The 20,205-nt window shown below is 31.7% G+C and overlaps 1 protein-coding gene across 2 annotated transcripts in view; it reads right to left on the bottom strand.

The window, feature by feature from the left end:
* Nucleotides 1-20,205, bottom strand: part of Atg5 (autophagy related 5) — a 125,363-nt gene that overhangs the window by 12,800 nt on the left and 92,358 nt on the right. For both annotated transcript variants that reach the window (XM_046430609.2, XM_058575321.1), the window contains exon 7: nt 3,130-3,247. In XM_046430609.2, coding sequence (XP_046286565.1) covers nt 3,130-3,247 — 118 coding nt within the window. The remainder of the gene's footprint in view (nt 1-3,129; nt 3,248-20,205) is intronic.

Here is a 20,205-nt window from a genome sequence, read left to right as displayed (position 1 = left end):
TAAATTTACATCTTAAATATAACACTAGTTTACCAAGAGAGAATTCCCTTATACCATCCTCACTAAGCATTACAGATCATTCTGTGTATGCTGACAACTGCACTGGTTGGGTAATAACAGATCATTACAGAACATTTTTCTTCTAAGGTTTTTGAGTCTCACTGTGATGGTCCCAATAATCAAGAATCTTATACAGAAATAAATTTTAAATGATCTCTGTGTGTGTGTGTGTGTGTTTGTGGGGGGGTTACTGGGGATTAAACCCAGGGCCATGTGCATGCAAGGCAAGCACTCTACCAACTGAGCTATATCTGCAGCCCTAAAATGACCCATTTTTGAAAGCAGATTGCTTTTAAAAAGTAGGAAAACACAATAAAGTAACATTTAAATATTAAACTTAAATTTCAATTTCAATTACTCTTAATTAATAAAAGCATTTTCCCCTAATATTCTTTAAAATATCACTATGGGTCTCATCTAAATCAGCAATAAATATTATTAATCTCTTAATTATACCTCACATGGGAAAAACTAGTTTATATTCCCAAGTCCTCAAGAATATACTAAAATAGACACCAAGCAGATTAAAGATATTGTGTCCATATATAACTAAAAAAAATTATTAAAAAAAAAGTTGGGGAGGGGAATTTTTTCACTGAATTCCTTCACATATGCATTTTTTATCTTGGAATTTTATAAATGTATTACCTATTAGATTAACAAATATAATAAGCTTCAAAAACAAGATAAATAAGACTTTACCAAAATTAAATATTTTTACTCTGCAAAAGAAAAAAGATAAGTCATAGATAAAAACAAAACCTACATAGTTCTGATAAAGAACTTTTTATCCAGAAAATGTAAATAACTCTCAAAATTCAGTAATAAAACAAATGAAAAATTGAGAAAAGGACTTGAACAGACATTTCATCAGAGATTATTTATAAACACATAAAAACACACTGAACACAAAATGGATGAAACTCAAAAAATTATGCTAAGTTGCAAAAGACAACATACTTTACAGTTCCATTTATATGAAATATCCAAAAAAGGTAAATTTTAGAAACAGAAAGCAGACCAATGGTAAACACAGCACAGATTAGCTGAAAATAAGTACAAGAGAACATTTGGAGGACATGGAAGTGTTCTAAAACCACTATGTGGCAATGCTTACACAACTCCTGTATTGTATTAAAAAAGTCACTGAAAAAAAAAAGTCACTGAACTGAACCCCAAAATAATAATTTAACTGAAATAGTGAAAAGTCACTCAGTAGTAAAGATGAAATAATATTCTAAGGTATTATTATAACCAACTTAAAGTTAACAACTACATGATTTAATTATAAATAATGTTTTGAGGTGATAATAGTACAGAGAAAGAATTCTAGTATTAGAGATATGAGGCTGTGTATGAGAGACCATCAGAAACACTGGATATATAATCCAGTAAAAATGTAACACAAATGTTAAACAAATGTTATATTAACACTTCTAAATATAACATTAGTGAAAACAAATGTTATATTAACACTTCTAAAAAATATATTCATAATTTTTAAAATGAATGAATTCTCTGCTATCTCAATAATTTTCAGGAGTGATCATGGGTCTATTTCTTTAATCCCTTCTGGTAGGAATTCTGATGGCATTTCAGACACTCCTTCTTTCTCCTTCCCATTGAGCCTTTTTAAGAAGTGCTAAATATATATAGAAATGCCAGTTAGGTAAGCATACTTGACTAAGAAAAAATGTTACACTCACAGAGAGGATGACATATACTGAACTCCACATTTTTTTGTAGGGTCATTTAGGTGGAATATCAACATTCTCCCCAATCCCACTGTTTCTAATTCTACTTCTTACAAAAACCACTTACTTAGATTCTTGAACTGTGTGGACAGTTAAACAACATGTAAATAACGTTGCAATCCCCCAACTTAAAATATATTCATAATAAAAGCAACATTTTCAAGTATTACTTTTATATTTACTAAAATATTATCTCTTTCCAACTAGGATTTAAAGTATCAAGTTACACTTTCTTTGCTATATAAAAAATAAAATTTCATGAAGAATAGGCTACTGAAAATTTCTCTCTTTAAAATAAATGTAATTAGGGCGCGGGTTGTGGCTCAGTGGTAAAGCACATGCATGAGGCACTAGGTTCGATCCCTGGCACCACATAAAAAACAAATAAATAAATGTAATCAATAGCGAATGTAGTAATGATTAGGTGAAGGAAAAAAGGAAAAAAAAAAAAAAAAAAAAAAAACCCAAACCAGAATATCATGTATAAAATGAGCATTCCTAATGCCAAAATCCAAAATGTTTTGAGCAAGAATATTAACAGCACAAGTTGAAAATTTCATACCTGCCCATATGTAACAGTCAGTCAAAATACATGCACACTAAAAATATCATAAAAAACTGCCTTCAGGCTGTTTATAGGAATAATAATGAAACAAATGAATTTGATGTTTAATCATAGGTTTTATCCTCAAGATATCTCATTATATTTATGCAAATATCTAAAATCAGGGGGGAAAATCCAAACACTTTTGGTCCCAATCATTTCAGATAAGGGATATTAAACTCTATGTGTGTGTGTATTTTTCCCCCCTTTCAAATCTACCAGAACTCTTTTAAAGACTAGTAGCATCAGAGATGTGGTAAGAGGGCAATTTTAAAACAATGTATTTTATTTTGCTAAAGAGAATCAGTGGTTTCACTGCAAGTGTTTCTGTTACAAGCAATATCCCCCTACAAGATACTGAAAATTTCTTCCTGAAATAACTAGTGTTAAGTATGCTTATTTTACTTCATTAAAAAAGGGATTTATCAGAGCATGGAGGAACATGCTTGTAATCCCAGAGGCTTGGGAAGCTGAGAAAGGAGGATCAAAAGTTCAAAGCCAGCCTCAGTAACTTAGGGAGGCCCTAGGAAACTCTATGAGAACCTGTCTCAAAATAAAAAACAAAATGGGCTGGGGATGTGGTTCAGTGGGTAAACCCCTCTGCATTCAATCTCTGGCACCAAAATAAACTAACAAACAAATTAATTAATTAAAATTTAAAGAGAATTTAAAACAGAAAATGAAGTGTTTTAATGTTGCTAATTACATTACCTTCAGGAACAATTGCAGAAGGACAAACTTCTTTGAGGAGATCGCCCAGTGTATGTGGCTGTCCATCTGCAGCCACAGGACGAAACAGTTTCTGAATGAAAGGGCGTTCAGTCGTTGTCTATTTGAAAAAGGAAAAGATAATCCAAGCAATTAAATTTTTGCTGCTACTCCCTATAAATTAAAAGATCTTAAATTTTATGTTGCTACTAGGTATCTTGTAATATGGTGTAACCAGAAGTACACAAAATCACAGATATGGTATCACTGGGAAACATGTTTAATGATATAAATTTATATAAATCTAATGCTCCAGAAATAATCAGGCAAATTCAGGAAATGGAACATTCTAAAAACAACAGGCCCAAAAAATAAGGCATTAAAAACCAAAACAATATAAAACAAGGACAAAAGTGGTTTGTGTCCTTGACTTTTAAAAAAGGAGTATAATAAGAGATAATGCAAAAATAAAGCCTGGCTGAATACTACACTGGCGAAGAAAATTTCTAAAAAATGCATTATAAAAGAATTTTTTGATAACTGGGAATCATACCAAATACCAAAATTCTATAGTATAATAATGATAATCACTGTCGTAATATATTGCTAATCATTCCAGTTTTATCCATGTTTAAAATGGTTTTGTTTTCCTCAACTATCTCGGTGACAATGAAGGCCTCATCATGACCCAGAGTACCGAGGCTCTGGAATTGGTCAGGGATTATGAAGAACACTGTTGTTTATGAGCTCTATGATCTCCCACCAAGTTCCTTTCACTGTTATTTTGCAACATTCCATATTTCTTGAGTTTGATGTAGGAATAAGTAAGGAATCGTGTCAAGCACAAAATAAATATTTTTTAAAAATCCCTTTCCTCTTTACTGTTACTTACTTTTAAAACGGTAAGTTTAAATTTTAAGTTTCCTGGAGTAAAACAATCATAAAAATACAAAGGTTTGTGTGTGTGGTTTTTTTTTGGTTTGGTTTGGTTTAATCAAAGAGATACATCTCAATCTCTCTGACATAAGTGTTATAGATTTAGCTTTAAAAAAAAACAACTAGCTTTACGTGCTGACATAAACTAAAAATCTTGATAATATGCAATGATTATACTTCAATTCACTTCATTAACTTAAGTCTATAGGGATTAAAAAATATGATTGATAGTTTTAGTTTAAGAAGTCTATAGTTTTTGATACAAGTTGAAACCAAGAATAATATGTTCAGGCAACTGATTAATTATATAATAAAGATAATAAGGGTTAGGGGAGTTGAGAGGAAAAAGAAATGAATAGAGAAACACAGTAATAATTTAAAATATCTACAGTCCACTTTGAATTTCTATCTTCCAGACCATGAAGATGCTTTAAAGACTTTTTAGCAAAGGAAGTGGCATGATGAAAGAGACTTTTTCTGAAGGCTCATGAAAGCAGTGCTGTGGATGATGATTCGGTTAAGAGGTAAAATCAGAATGACTGGTGAGAGGCCAGCTGATAAAGCAAGTCCATGTGATGACAACCAGGACTGAGACAATGGGAAAGACAGTGGCAGAAATGCATGCCAATTTAAAGAAAAAAAAAAAAAACTCAGATGCATCTCTTTTAGTCCAACCTGAAAGAAAAACAAAGCCAAAGAAATCTCTTCAAAAAGTTGAAAATCTCATACGAATCCTAATTAGTTACAGAATAGTGAGATGGCTTGGCTATGATACAATTGCCTGAAAACAATATACTTGACAGGAAAGGTTAAGTAATCTCAGTTACATATTAAAAAACAGACACTGCCCTCTAACCCTGCTGTTTCTCTGTATCTTTCCTTTTCCCACTCTCTCCTAAACCTGAGCAGTTATTATAAAGGTGTAACCTTCAACAAATTTTTAAAACAAAGTATTTTGTTTGGTAGAGGAAAAGCTCTGTAGACGGTAACCAAAAATACTTTCGGCAAAATGCTGCTTGCATTTATTACAGAATAAATGTAAGGAAAAGCCTATTCCAAATATAGTCAAGTAGGTTAACCAACATTAATGTGGGTAACAACGTATGTTTATTTATTCTAATAAGCTGGAAATTAGAAAATGCATTGACAATAAGAGGCACAACCATATTACAAACTTATAAATCATATAGATCAAGTTCAAGTCTTATATGAAACATAAGGCATAAACTCCAATAAAAAAAATGCAAGGCTCTTTCTTCTTAAGAGAATAAAAACTTAAAACCAGAAAGAACTGGCTTCAAGTCCTGTTTCTATCATTTGTTACGAAAACATGAGCACAATTACTTAATTTTTCTAAATCTCCATTTCCTTAACTGAAAAAATATAAATAATCACACACATATGAAAACAAATAAGATGTGAACTGAAGGAGATGACGCCTACATTGTAGTTTTTTAAATAATAAAATGCACAACATGATCATGGCACATAGTAATTTGGAACTTAAAACACCAATGACCAGCTAGGTGCGGTGGTGCATGCCTGTACTCCCAGCAGCTCCAGAGAATGAGACAGAAGGATGGTGAGTTCACAGCCATCCTCAGCAAATTTGAGGTGCTAGGCAACTCAATGAGACCTTGTCTCTAAATAAAATACAAAATAGGGCTGGGTATGTGGCTCAGTGGTCCAGTGCCCCTGTTCAATCCCCAGTACCACCACCACAAAAAAAAACATACCACCAACCAACCAATGACCAGGACCACAAGTTTAGAATGCTGCAGTGCACATTTGATTTACTATTATCCAAACTTAGTATATTTAGTTTTTATTTCCTTTTACCTTCAATTTCTTTTCTTAAAATTCATTTATATGGATACCAAAAACCCCAGAGTGATAAAATTCAGAAGCTTATATTTTAATATTTATTTATATGCAAGAGGGCAAAGGCAAAGTCATTTTGGGACTTTGATTCAAAGCTAGTCTTGAACTTAACCCCAAAGTCATGACCCATGAAAGAAAATACCAATAAGCTAGACTTCATTTAAAAAAATAAACAAACTTTTCCTCTATAAAAAGGCCTAAAGAAGATTAAAAGACAAGCTACAGCCAGTCATAGTGTACATGCTATAATCCTAGTTACTAGGGAGGCTGAGGATGGAAGATGGCTAGTTTGAAGGCAGCCTGGGCAACTAAGCAAGACCCTGACAAAAATTTAAAAAAATAATTTATAAAATATTAAAAAAGGTCAAGCCTCAGACTGATAGGAGAAAATCTACAAATCACATTTCCAACACAGGTCTTAAACCCACAGTATACAAAACATGCTAAAAATTCAATAGTTAAAACAACAACAATCTAATTAGAGCATGGGCAAAAGACACAAGCAGAAATTTTACTAGAGGATATAGAGATAGTAAATAAGCACATGAAAATATGTTTTAACACATGAGTGTCTGCTAAGAAAATGCAAATAAAACCACAATGTATCTGATATTACCACACACCTACAAGAGTTATCTAAAACAAAAATTAGTGGATGTTAACAGTATATACCTCAAAGGTTCTTGGTAAAGAGTAAGGCAAGGCATTATTTAAACAATGTCTAGCATATACTAAATGTTCAATATACAGTTACTGTTTTTATTAAACATGACTTAACATTCAATGGAAGCTTATTCAATATTAATATGGACTATGTACTAACTTATAAAACAAAAGGATGATTACAAAACATATTCATCATGTAGTTAACTCTTAATATGTTACCATTAGTGCTAATTGTTGTTTTGCTCATATATATCTTATCATGATATAGTATGAATTAGAAATGTTGATTTATTCAAAATGACAATTTGCAAAAAAAGAGAGAATTTACAGCAAGAAAGGTACATAAAAGGCTCACTGACTAAGGAGTTAGAGATCATACAGAGAAGAAAGAATTCTAATACTATTAGAGAGCAACGGGAGACTGAATTCACTGAAACAGTGAAAACTGGTTATAAGAGAGAAAAAAAACTTTAAAAAATCAGATAATGACAAATTTTATATTCTGCTTTAAAGTTCTTTGAAACAGGCTGATTGATTTACTAAATGTATAAGTAAAATTTATTTGATAATTTAGAAGGGTTGCTTAAATATATCAGAGGATTTTATTTGTAAGATTTGCAGGTATATTTGAAAAAAAGTCAGCTATTAAACTATAACTGGAATCAGCCAGTGTCTCAGAATGTAATTAGATTGATATGCAACTAGTACGCTGTGGTAAGAATTAAATCTAGAAAAGGAATGAGTTACAAAAATGGCTATATTATATATTATCAGTAGCATAAAATCAATGGAAAGGCATTAGAAAAACTAGGCTTTATAATTGAAAATCCCATCAAAACTGGACTCACATCCAGTCAGTATATTTTCACTTGACACCATTATTTAAAATAATGTACCTAAGTAATAATAAGGCAAATTTACTATTAATGTTTTGCGGATCTTTAGCCAAGAAAAAAAAAGAAAGAAAGAAAAGAAAAATGAAAACAACAACAAAAACTCTAATATAATAGGTAACTTCAGTGAATCACACACAGTTGCTAACATTCCATTAAGAGTCTTTACAGATACTGCAATATAAACAAAACTTCAATAAAGAATGTATTTGTAGGGCTGGGGTTCTACCTCGAGTAATAGAGCACTTGCCTAGCATGCATGAAGTACAGGGTTTGAGTGCAAGCACCACCCCCTACACATGAATATTGTTTCCTAATTTTGTTTAAAAATACAGTGGTAACGGATAACAGAAATACAGCAAGTGCTGAGAGAATGTTGTAAAGCTAGAGTACAAAATTTAACTCTGAAGGCTGGGAGTACAGCTCAGAGACCCTGGGTTCCAACTCCAGCACCCCAAAAAATAAAACAAACAACTCTGGACTTCTCAGGCAATAAAAGCAAATCAAGAAACAAATTATAACCAGTTATATAACTTTGTTTTCTAAGAATGCAAGATATACCAGTAGGTATAAAGTAAAATACACTAACTGTAGTAGAATGTAAAAATAACAGTGAGGAATTTCTAAAAAGAGGATGAGAAGAAAGGAGGCAATATAGAGCAATCTTCAAGCTACAACTTGAAACTGATTTTTTTTTTTTTAATGGAGAAAGACTTACACCATTTCAGTACTCAGAAGGCAGGTGGAATATAACAATACTTGAGAGAAATCAGTGGATAAGAAAAATGTGGGCTAAAGACCACAGCATAGGGAGATTAGAATTTCAAATGTAGTGGAATGAACAAAAAGCTTGGTTGGAATCTCAACTATCAATATGACTGACTTTCTGTATGCCCAGGGCAAATTACACCCAACTCTAGGAGTTTGTTTCTGAATCTGAAGAATGGGGAAAAATTATATCCTTAAATGATTGCTGTGAAAATTAAATGATATAATATATAAAATTCTAATGCAACAGATAGTTAACATATGGTTATTTCTTTTCATTCCTCTTTAAAAAAACTGTTAAATGTATAACCAAAGAAAGTTAATAGTATTTAGTTGTTATAGAGAGAATTACAGAGAGAATGAAAAATAATTAGTATTCAACCTTCAGTTTCCATTGATATTTTGCTAATTAGAACAATAATATGTGATACAAAGACAAAGAAAACTGGGGTTTACACAGGACATGCAGTAGGCATTACCAATGACATCTGATACATGCTTCAAATTGTCACATGCATATTTGGCTTGAGACATAATCATGCATGTCAAATTTGGCATCACATGCTTTTCAAAAAAGGCCTCACATTAAAATTTGCTTAATAATACAGACAATTACACTACCTCATTAAATAAAAAGAACAGACCATTTAAAAATTATGCTTTAAGAACTTTATAGTAAATAGTATGATGATGCGAAGAGAGGGAACTGGGAGGAGAGGTGGAGGGAGTCTGGACCACTTTATGGAGGAAAATAAGGAGACTTGAAAATAAGCACTAGTTATGCTAGGAGAGTCTGAAGCTTATTTTTAATATTCCCGACAACACTAAAAACTAACAATTAACATTTGAGAAGCTGTCATTATTACAGTCAAGGACATTTAATCTCTAAAGTAATAGTGTCTTAAATGAGACTATGATTAAATGAAAAGAACCCATCAGAATTATATCCACACATCTAGTTTGAAGTTTGTACTTTGTCTTATATAAATTATTGTATTTATTATAATTTGGTCTAGACAATGCTAAATATATTTTGTAACATAAATACAAAGGGCATGCTCCGTATATCTGTTCATTAAGTAACATGTGTAACAGAAAAATACTATTTACCTACCCTAGGATCAAGATCAATTTGATACTGTTTATAAGACTATTTATACAGAAAAAGTTAAACTGTTTTAAGATTTTTTACATAAAATTATCAGTAGAATGGCCACAGAAGACACATATAAAGGGGCAAGACTGATGATTTTTAGTAATAATTATGCTCATTCCTCTAAGATTTTTCCCAAAAGACTTCAAAGTCCTACGGACAATCACAGCTGAAATTTCATTTTATATAACAGGTTTAAAATATTTGCTAATTTTATTGAAAATCACACTAAAAAATTAGACTAATACAAGAATAATGAAATTGTTTTCTTCTTAAGAGTCAAAGAGTACTTTTGTATATGAACGTATCTTTATACTATACTTAAATAATTAAGAAATTCATACAAATAAAGATATCAAACTAGCAAGAAGAAAGTCGGAATAAAACCAGATGTGCTGACCTCAGAAGCAAAATTCTGTTCTGATGTCCAGTCAAGTATCCTTCTGGGAAGAAAAGTGGGTCTAAACTCAGGCCAGGATCTAGTGAAACTCTGCAAAGAACATATTTTTCTGCGCCTCCTCTAAGGGATTTATATAGTGCACACTAAAATTTATGGCATGGAAGTTATCTATTGTTTTGTTTCTGACACAATAATTTTCTAAAATAGCATATGAAAGCAAGTGATACAGATCTCATGGTTGATACAATTAGCAGATCAAGGAATCTAAAAAACATAGCACTTGTCTACTATGAATAATATGTGAAAAAGTAATGTAGTATAACTATAAAACTTAGAATAAAACACAGGAGGAAATCTTTGTGGCCTTGGATAAATAAATGGCTTTCTTAGCTGTGACAACCTAAAAGCAAAAGCAACAACAACAACAACAACAACAAAAAATGGAAATGAACTTGATGGAAATTAAAAACTTTGCTTCTTCAAATGACATCATGAAGAAAATAAAAATCTACAGGGAAAAAAAAATTCTCAAACCATATATCTGATGAGACAAATATCCAAAATATATAAAGAATTCTTAAAGCTCAACATAAAGAGATAACCCAACTTAAAAATGAGAAAAAAGGATTTGAAGACATTTCTCATTAGTAGATACACAAATGACCTGTTAAACACATGAAAAGATACTTGGTTTCATTAGTCATTAGAGAAATGCAAATCAAAACCAAAATTATATACCCCTACATACCCACTAAGATTGCTATAATTAAAATGACAGAAAATAAGTGTTGGAAAGGATGTTAAAACCTTCATTCATTACTGTATGTAAAACGTAAAAATGGTGCAACTACTTGGGAAAATGGGTTAACAATATTTCAAAAGGTGAAACACAAAATTACCAACAACCCAGCATTCTCCACCTAAATATCTATCCAAGAAATAAATCTACTGAAAATATGTCCACTGAAAACTTCTACATGTTCACTGAACATATATTCATAATAGTCAAAAAGCAAAACAATGTTTTCATATTTATTTCATATTTAAAGGTAGGCATTTAAAAACAAACCTAAATATATAAGAACATGTATTGTGATGTTTTCACTTACACATCCTGATCCCTACTTAAAATATGAAAGCAAATGTTTATCAGTTGATGAATGGAAAAACAAAATGTGAGGTCACCATACAATGAAGTATTACGAGGCTGTAAGAAGGAATGAAGTACGGATACATTCCAAAACATGGAAAAATTGTGAAAATATTATGCAAGTGAAAGAATCTAGACACAAAGGGTCATATATTATGTGATTCTAATTATCTGAAATGTCCAGAATGGGCAAATACAGAAAATAATTCATAGTTTTAAGGGGCTGGAGAGAGGGGGAAATTATGAATGCATAGTAATGGCAATAGGATTTTTTCTAGGAGTCATGAAAATGCTCTGCAATCTTGTAGTGCTGATGGGTACACAACTGTGAATATTCTAAAAATCATTGCATAGCCTATCTGATTTCAGTACTACCAAATTCAATTTAGCAAGATTTTTTTTTCCATTTAATTGCTTACTGAGGTTAATAAGATTCTTATGGTGCTACTTCCAAAGGTATGGAAAACGAATTTAAAGAGAAAAAATTGGGCTGAGTTATTATAACTTCTATTAGGTATAAAGTGAGGCAAAAAATTGTCATCCACAAAGTCATTCTGAAAAGCCCAGGGACAAGATCCTTACATAAGAATTCTCCAAAATATTTTGTAGTTATACTGATACAAAGGTAAAACCTGAGCATATATAAGATACTTAGGTGGCTTAGAATGAAGTTGGATTTAAGCTTGAAATTTATGGTGACGTTAAAAAAGAAATACATCGGTATTGTTTCAACCAGATATAATGTTCGGTGTAGAAGAATATTTGGCTTTATAATAATTTTAAACTTTGAAAGCACACACCAAAGTTATAATCGCATTTGTTTATGTGTTCTTAGCTACTTCAAGTATTCTGTGGAGAGAAAAAGGCAGGCATTTAAAAACAAACCTAAATATATAAGAACATCTATTGTGATGTTTTCACTTACACATCCTGATCCCTACTTAAAATACGAAAGTTCAGTAAACAAATTTTTAATAAGATAAAATAAAAGTCAAAGTGCTTCAAAAACATTAAAGTTGTAAAAGCAAAAAAAAATCACTGCATAATATTCTTTAAGAGAGACCTTTATAATATTGGGATTAGATTAAGCTGTTGGTTTTTGCTAAAAAAAAAAAAAAAAAAAAAAAATCCTCATATGAATGATAGAAGGAGTCTTCCCAGAGTGATGGCTGAAACTTCATGTTTAATTTATTGCTATATATCATACCATAAGTTTGTTTTACATGTGAGTTATTTAAAAACAATCATTATATTTCAAAAAATGAAAAATGTAAATAAAAACAAACAAAGGAGGTCAACAGTCACAAAATAACACCAGAGAAATATTTCTATCCTCATTGACTCAAAAAACCAGATATTCCCCCCCCCAAATTGTATAGCATCATAGCAATTTTAAGTTGTCTGTGGGAATTAAAGGAACCCTGTCTTGTTTACCAATACCCATATAATATTCATTTTCTAATAATTAAAATGAAGCAAAATTTTTTTTTAATTACAAAATGCTAGTTAAAAAAAAAATGGAGGGGGCTGGGACTGTAGCTCAGTGGTAGAGCGCTTGCCTAGCACGCGTGAGGCACTGGGTTCGATCCTCAGCACCACATTAAAAACATAAATAAATAAATATATAAAGTTAAAAATGGGTATATAAAAAAGGGAAAATTTGCTGAAATCTCTGGATCATTTGAAATGTCCTTACTGATAAACTGCTACCCATATTAAGGATTCACTGTAGTTTCTGAGCTGCCCTGGTACCACTGTAACCAGTGAGGGTAGCTAAAGAATTCTTTCTTCCTTCCTTCCTTCCAAGCTTAGGAATCTTGGGATCTCTGGATTCCAACCCACACTGCTGGGACCTAAATGGGAGGGGGGAACTGAACAGTAAGAGGGAATACTTCTTGCAAATTCTGGAATTAGAATCCAGAATTAGAATCTGGCATGAAAAAATAAAAATGCTATAAATGCAGGTTAGTGTTTATAGTATGAATATCAGAGTACAATATCTTTATTACTTACATGGCCTATTCTAAGAACTTTATTATTTACAATATAAGCTCCTATTCCCCCACACACACATTCAAATTTTTTTGTAATACATCATATGAAGAAGGGACTGTACAGACAATCCAAACTAAGTTGATGGTATTAAATCTAATAACCCCAAACTGCCAGATCAGCAAGTCAAATTACAGGTTTCTTTCCCATAATGCAAGTTTAAAATACATGAATATTTTGTTATTTAGTATATTTAAGAGGTGACCTTTCAGTAGGCTTCTCAGAGAATCAAATACATCAAAGATTAATTCTTGTGTAATTTTAGCAACTGTTTATCCCTATGAGAAATGGAAAGGAGACTGGAAAGAACCCGAATAAGAGGCATTCTGCATCAAAGAATTCACTAGCAAAAGAGGATACATTGTGGCTAACAGCTACAATCACAGCATTTATTTTAAATACTCTCAGGAACCAAGTATTAAAAGTTGGCAAATTTTACCTCATGAATAATTATCAAAAAACTACAGAAATGAGTAAAAGAGTGTAGTATTGTAATATAAATATGATACGTTATTCAAAGAATTTCATTTAAGGCTCCAAAAGTGGCATCATCATTTCCCAGAATTAACTGTAGTTAAAGAAACCTCCTTTGTTAGACAAAACATGAATTACACTAATATTTGATTGTGAACATTGTTAAACCATTGCAAAGAAATAAGGCTATTCAATTAAATGTGATATGATACAGAAAATATGTAAGTGAAAAGTATTATAAACTTTAAAAGGATAATGCATGGTGGGGAAAACAAATTTGTGAGTTCTACTCCTTTAAGCATCCCTCAAACAATGTAAAAAAACAGAGTTCAAGTTACACTTTGATGTGTAGATCCTTTTGAAAGCTACTCTACCCTGTTTTATATGAAGCATCTGTAGCTAAATGAACACCTAGTGAAGAATATGGATGCTACATTACCTAAGCAGACGTCAGAACTGTCCCAAGCTGATTCTAAGTTACTTTAAACATATACAGAGTCAGAAATTAGCTATGGCTTACTTCTTAGAAGTAACAGATAATTACCCTCATCATGATGAAAAGGATTTTAAATGTAAGCTAATAGAGGTATTTTTCTTTTACCAGAGCTCTGCTTTTAAAAGTAAACTTCAAGACTAATTAAAATAGGAAATGCTTTACTATGTAATAAACACACTTTTCAGGTTAGAGAAGCAGGGAAGAAGAATAGTTTCACAAGAAAGAAAATATGGGCCAGAAAGGTGGAAAAAAAATAAGAGGAAGGAGGAAAAGAAAAGAGAAGGAAAGACTAAAAGGTTAGGAGAGGAAGACCTATTGAAACACATTATTTAAACTAGCAGAATAAATTCTTTCTTTTTATATAAGAAGGTAAACTATGCTTCTTCTTATTATGTTTCGAAAAACTTAGACAAAATGTTAAGAATAAGTATGACATTGGATTCCTAGGTATTTGGGTTTGAAAAAAATGTTATTTCTTAATATATATTAATTTTCTACATTTCAAATGTTACGAAGAAGACAAATTCAATAAGGTGTAAAGGATGACTAAATGAAGTTCAATAATAAGTAACATATTAATCTGACTTCTCAACATTTCATGCACATTAACTCAGCCACATATCTAATACACAGATCACTCACGAGGGAATTCAACAATCATTTGAAACCCTAATTCATATAATTTCACAACTAATACAGTTGGAATTAATTTGTGTTGTGCATATAATTGTGTCACAACATATATATGCAGACAGGTGATTTTCATGAAAGGATCACACCCAAGACAGACATAAAGTCCTCTCAAATGTTTTTTAAATCCATATCCAATCCTGTTGAACTTAATTATAATCAGACTCATCATTTCAATGTTCTTTCTCTACTTTTCTAATCCCTATAACTAATACTCTCAAATAGTGGCTCTCTGAACTAGAATCTACCCTCATTTACATTGATAGTCTTTGTTTAAGCAGACCATTTGAGAAATAGATCCTGTTTAAGACAGAATATATTCTGTAAAATGTTTTTAAATCATGGAAGTTAGATAATATAAATGAATGTTTACATTAGACTTTAATAACTGAGAATCAACATATTAGCACGTCATAATCAATTTGCAAACAAGCAACCTGCCCAGGAAATGACTTGAATGTTTCAAGAATGTATATGTCAATACCTACATCTATGTGTAGCAATGTAAACCATGCACACAAAAATATGCCTATATTTATAGCTGTACTTGTTATCTGCTCCGCACTTATTATTATAAATAATCTGCATGGACCATACTATGAAGTATCATAAAATTCCTCAAGACCCTAAAATTTAAAAAACTAAAATAAAACACAAGAAACAGGTATGGCTTCACAACTTTGGTATATACTTGAAAGACAGCATCACACCCTGACATGAAATATGAACAAAATTGTCCAAGCTCATGTCAGAAAAGATAGGAATATTAGTCTTTCTCTTTCAAACTTAATTTTTCTAATATTCTTAAATGATAACCACATATGTAACCTACTTGGAATTAATAGTAAGTAGTTGTTTTTAAAGTATGAGTAATTAGACCAAAAGCAATTTTCATATTTACCCAAAAGGAGGAACCACTACTAAGAATCAAAGCCCAGTAATTCTGTTCTTAACAGACAGGTGCTGTGTGTTCTGGCATATTATATGAAAATAATTTATGAGAAGAACAGGGAAAGAATTAGTTTTCACTATTGGAATAAATATATGATTAAGCAGATTCTGATACTGTGAAACTGTCCATAGGTTGAATGATCACCCTAAAAGGCATCATTCTGAATGTTGGCATTCTCTGTGTATAGAAAATGGATGGAAAGAAAAATGAGTTGGGCATGGTGGTACACACCTGTAATCCCAGTGACTTTAAGCTGAGGTTCTAAGCAACTTAGAGAGATCCTGTCTCAAAATAAAACATAAAGGGGCTGGGGATGTGGCTCAGTGGTTAAGCACCTCTGGTTAAATCCTCAGCAGCCAAAAAAGCGAAGGGAAAATGCAAGAGTGACACAAGCCAATTTAGGCCTTACCGATCTTTCTGAATGGTAAGGTTGAAGAAATAAACATTCTTTGGACAGGGAATAAGGATAGGTTTGCTACTGCCAGCATCACATTAAGCCAGCAGTAAACTGGGAAAATGAAGACCACGTTGGTCAGTGAAAAATGGGAGGACTGAAGTCAATTAAACTAGCAGTGAGACGAAAGTACAACTTATCTCTGGCATTTATTACCAAGATTGACAATTCTTCCAGAAACTCTAACATTGACTGTAATATGAGATGCTTAATAATAATCAGGGAGTAAACTCAAAAGAGATATACACTCATCTCTTTCTTATGATATAAATACCACTCAACAATTAGCTATGGAACGGCTCTATTTACAACAGTTGTAACATTTTTAAGTCTTCTTACATTATAAGCTTCTATTGAATTTCAAAACTGACCATTGGAGTCTAACTTATTTTTGCTATATTTACTTATATTTTCAAAAAAGTTTTAAGAGAGATGAAATTCACAAAAAGAGAAAAGAAGAAAAAAAAAAGGAAAGAAAGAAATTAACAAAACATGAAAAAGAGGCCTGGGGAATGGCTCACTGGTACAGCACTTATTTACCTACCTGTGTAAGGCCCTGTGTTTGATCCATAGCACTAAGAAGGGTGGGAAATGAGAAAAAGAAAGAAAACCCATACCTATAATTGACAGTAAGGTTTATTTTTACATATGTTAGATGTAAATATAACCTTAAAATAAAACATAAAATATAAGTCTTTAAATAAAAATGTAAGTTTCTTGTTATAACCAAAATTTTCTTTATTGAGAGGGCTAAAACTCCTCATTTTTAGTGAAATAATTAAAATCACCTCATTTACAAGCTCTTATAAAATGAGGTATTAATTATGTTGGTTTTAAAATTACCATTCATACATACTATATGTATAAGTATGAGGAACAAAGTTAAAATTATTTCTAAATCTGAAGGTTCATGTTTTGATATAATCACTAAAAAACTGATAATTACAGAAAGAATTTTCTGTGAAAGCAAGCAAGCAAACAAGCAAACCACCCCACAAATTTAGCATTAAGTTTCAAAATCTTCACACAAAAGGAGGATGTTACATTTTTTACTTTCTGTCCATGTATTTTCTCTAATAGAAGAAAATGGACAGAAGGTAGGAAGCTAAACAATGGGAAGAGTAAATAAGAAGTCAGGTATGTGTGAAAATTGGAATACAATCTAAAATGGAAAGTCCTGATAGAATGGGGCTAAGAATACAGAAGTAATGAATTTTAGCAATATATGAAAGAGAATAGGCTGTAGAGCCAGGCACTGTTGCCTGGGTTCAAATCCTGGCTCTCACAGTTACTAGGTGGATGAGCCTAGACAATGTTCAATGACCAATGGATATATCAATTATGCACCTTTATAAGGGGACAGTAACAGCATATAATAGTAAGGATCAAATGAATAAATACATGCAAATATTTAAAACAGTATTTGGCTTTCAATAAAGTACAAAATAAATGTTACTGTTATTCACTTACAGTTTGCTTTAATTATTAACAATTTTTAATCTTGCAAATATTCAGTGAAACAATAATTACAGCTTGGTGCAACAAGTTAGTGATGAGAGAATGTTGAACTTCATTTAATGATAACTCTAGTAGTTTCAAATAACAATAAAACTTGGCCCATCTTCATTTCTCTATCTATAAATCATATATACTATTTGACATCAGATTATTTTGAAATTATTAGACAAATCAAAATGTTAAAGCTCTTTAAAAGCTTAAATAGTAATAACATTTGTTATCATCCAGTGCTCTAAAATTAAACCAGAAAATCATCTACATCAAATAGCTACCATCCCTGTATATGACAGTTGTTTAATATACCTGCCACATATTTGTAATTAAGTTACTTTTATTTTTCAAAATTTCTCATAGAAAGCAACTTAAGTCTAAAACAAAGACTAGTAGCTTATTAGTAGGGGCATCCAAAACTTGCTGTGTTAGGCTGCCCCCTACAGGCCTCAACTTACCTATTTCTTTTTAAAGATATACAGATAGAGAATGTCATTCAAATTTTACATTAAAAGCAGTAACACTAAAGAAAATTATTATTCTTAATCCAATCATTATATTAGGAAATAGTCCCAAACAACTGTCTATAAAGATGGAAATGAAACAGATCTTGCCCTTGGTGAATTCAGTTAGTTGCTTTCAAAGAAATGACATTTACTTCAATAAAACCATGATGAAATACTGGAAAATGTCTTTATCTTATGATTCTTGATAGAAAAAGAGCCAGAATGAAGATCCTAGACCCAAGTTCAGAACTATCAAATATCAAGCTGACAAGTCAGTTTTGTGCCAAGTTGTCTTATTTTAAAATTAAGCAGTCAGAGGATTCCTCCAGCTTCTACGGCTTTAATATTCTGTATTTACATCTGCCATAGCAAAGGCAGAAAGAAGTGTTTTTTAAAAGAGTTTAGAGAAGGAATAACATAGAACGAACAGCTGGTGACACATGTGGAAAGATCAAGAAAAAGTGATTAACAGGTGATATTCTAGATGAGTTTAGAAGCACTCTGAGAGTGATGGCTATTCTGAAGAGTTAAACCGAGTAAGAAAACAATGTGAACTTGGATAACAGCATATGATGTCTAAAGCTATATGTAATATGGAATTAACATCAGTGTAAAAATCAATAGACTGGAGGGAGAGAAATAAGGTAGAAAAATCTACTAAGAACAATTAAAATAGTTCAGTTACGAGGTAGAGGACATGAGTGAAAATGGCAAGATGGGGTTACAAGCAAATGGTTCTGGTATGTTAGAATGTACAATTTGAAAAAAAAATGAACTAAAATGCTATCAAGATACTGAGCCTAGTAAATTCAAGGAAAGTGGTAAAGAGGAATACAAAACTAAAATAGATTATGTGAATATTTTAGAAGTGACTTTGAGGGGAGATCACTCTGCTAAGATCAGAAAAACAGTGATAAATGGAGTGAGCTATACATGAGGTATGTTCTACTGGTCACAAAATAAAATATGGGAAGAATGACAAACCATCATCATTGATGTTAAAATAATTCATAGCAGTCGCCTGTAATCCCAGCAGCTCTTGAGGCTAAGGCGAGAGGATCGAAAGTTCAGATGAGATCAGGCAGTTCAAGGTGGTATAAGTAGATATGGGATAGCAAGTTAAAAGTCAGCCTCAGTATTTTAGCGAGTCCCTATCGCTAAATAAAACATAAAAAGGGGTGGGGATGTGGTTCAGTGATTAAGCGTCTCTGAGTTCAATCCCAGTACCAAAACAAACAAACAAAAAACTACACAGAAGGTCCACAAGGAAACTAAAGGGTTGTACAACTCTATAAACCACCTAGATGTAACAGATACTGTTAAAAACTCACTCAAGAATTACACAATATACCTTCTTCTCAGAAAACATGTTCCAGGAAAGAGTATATGTTAGGACAATAAAACAAGTCTCAGAAAACTTAATTATATTCAATCTTGCAAAGTACATTCTTTGAGCATAATGGGAGGAAATTAGAAATCAAAAACAGAAGGAAATTTGGTAAATTCACAAATTATGTGGAAATTGAACATTACATTCCTAAATAATAAAGGAATCAAAGCAGAAATCAAGAGAAATTGGAAAATATTTTAAGAAGGCTGAAAATGAAACAATATACAAAGAATTAATAAATAAAGTGAAAATAGTGTTTACAGGGAAATGTAAAGGAGATAAAAAGCAATTTTGATGAGGAAAATGGCTCCATTTTTTAAAAAAAGATCTTGCCAGGCATGGTGGTACATGTCTGTAATCCCAACAACTTGGGAGATTGTGGCTAGAGGATTGCAAATTCAAGGCTATCTTCAACAACTCAGCAAGACCCTAAGAAACTTAAGTGAGAGCCTGAATCAAAATTTTAAAAAAATGAAAGGCTTTGGGGATGTGGCTCAGTAGTAAAGTACCTCTGGGTTCAATCCCCTATACAAAAAACAAAACAAAAAACCAACCAAACAACAACAACAACAACAACAACAAAATCTCAATAAGCAGCTTTCCAATTTAACAAAATACAAAAAGAACAAAATAAGAATGAAAAAAATAATATTAATTTGAATAGAGAATAGAAAAATTGTATGTGGGGAGAATAAACAAAACCAAAATA

This window comes from Marmota monax, unplaced genomic scaffold (genome assembly GCF_021218885.2).
Source record: "Marmota monax isolate L192 unplaced genomic scaffold, Marmota_monax_Labrador192_F-V1.1 WCK01_AAM20220418_F8-fsc00013, whole genome shotgun sequence".
Taxonomy (NCBI): Eukaryota; Metazoa; Chordata; class Mammalia; order Rodentia; family Sciuridae; genus Marmota; species Marmota monax.
Note: the sequence above shows the minus strand (reverse complement) of the source record. Positions and strands in the feature narration are given on the sequence as shown.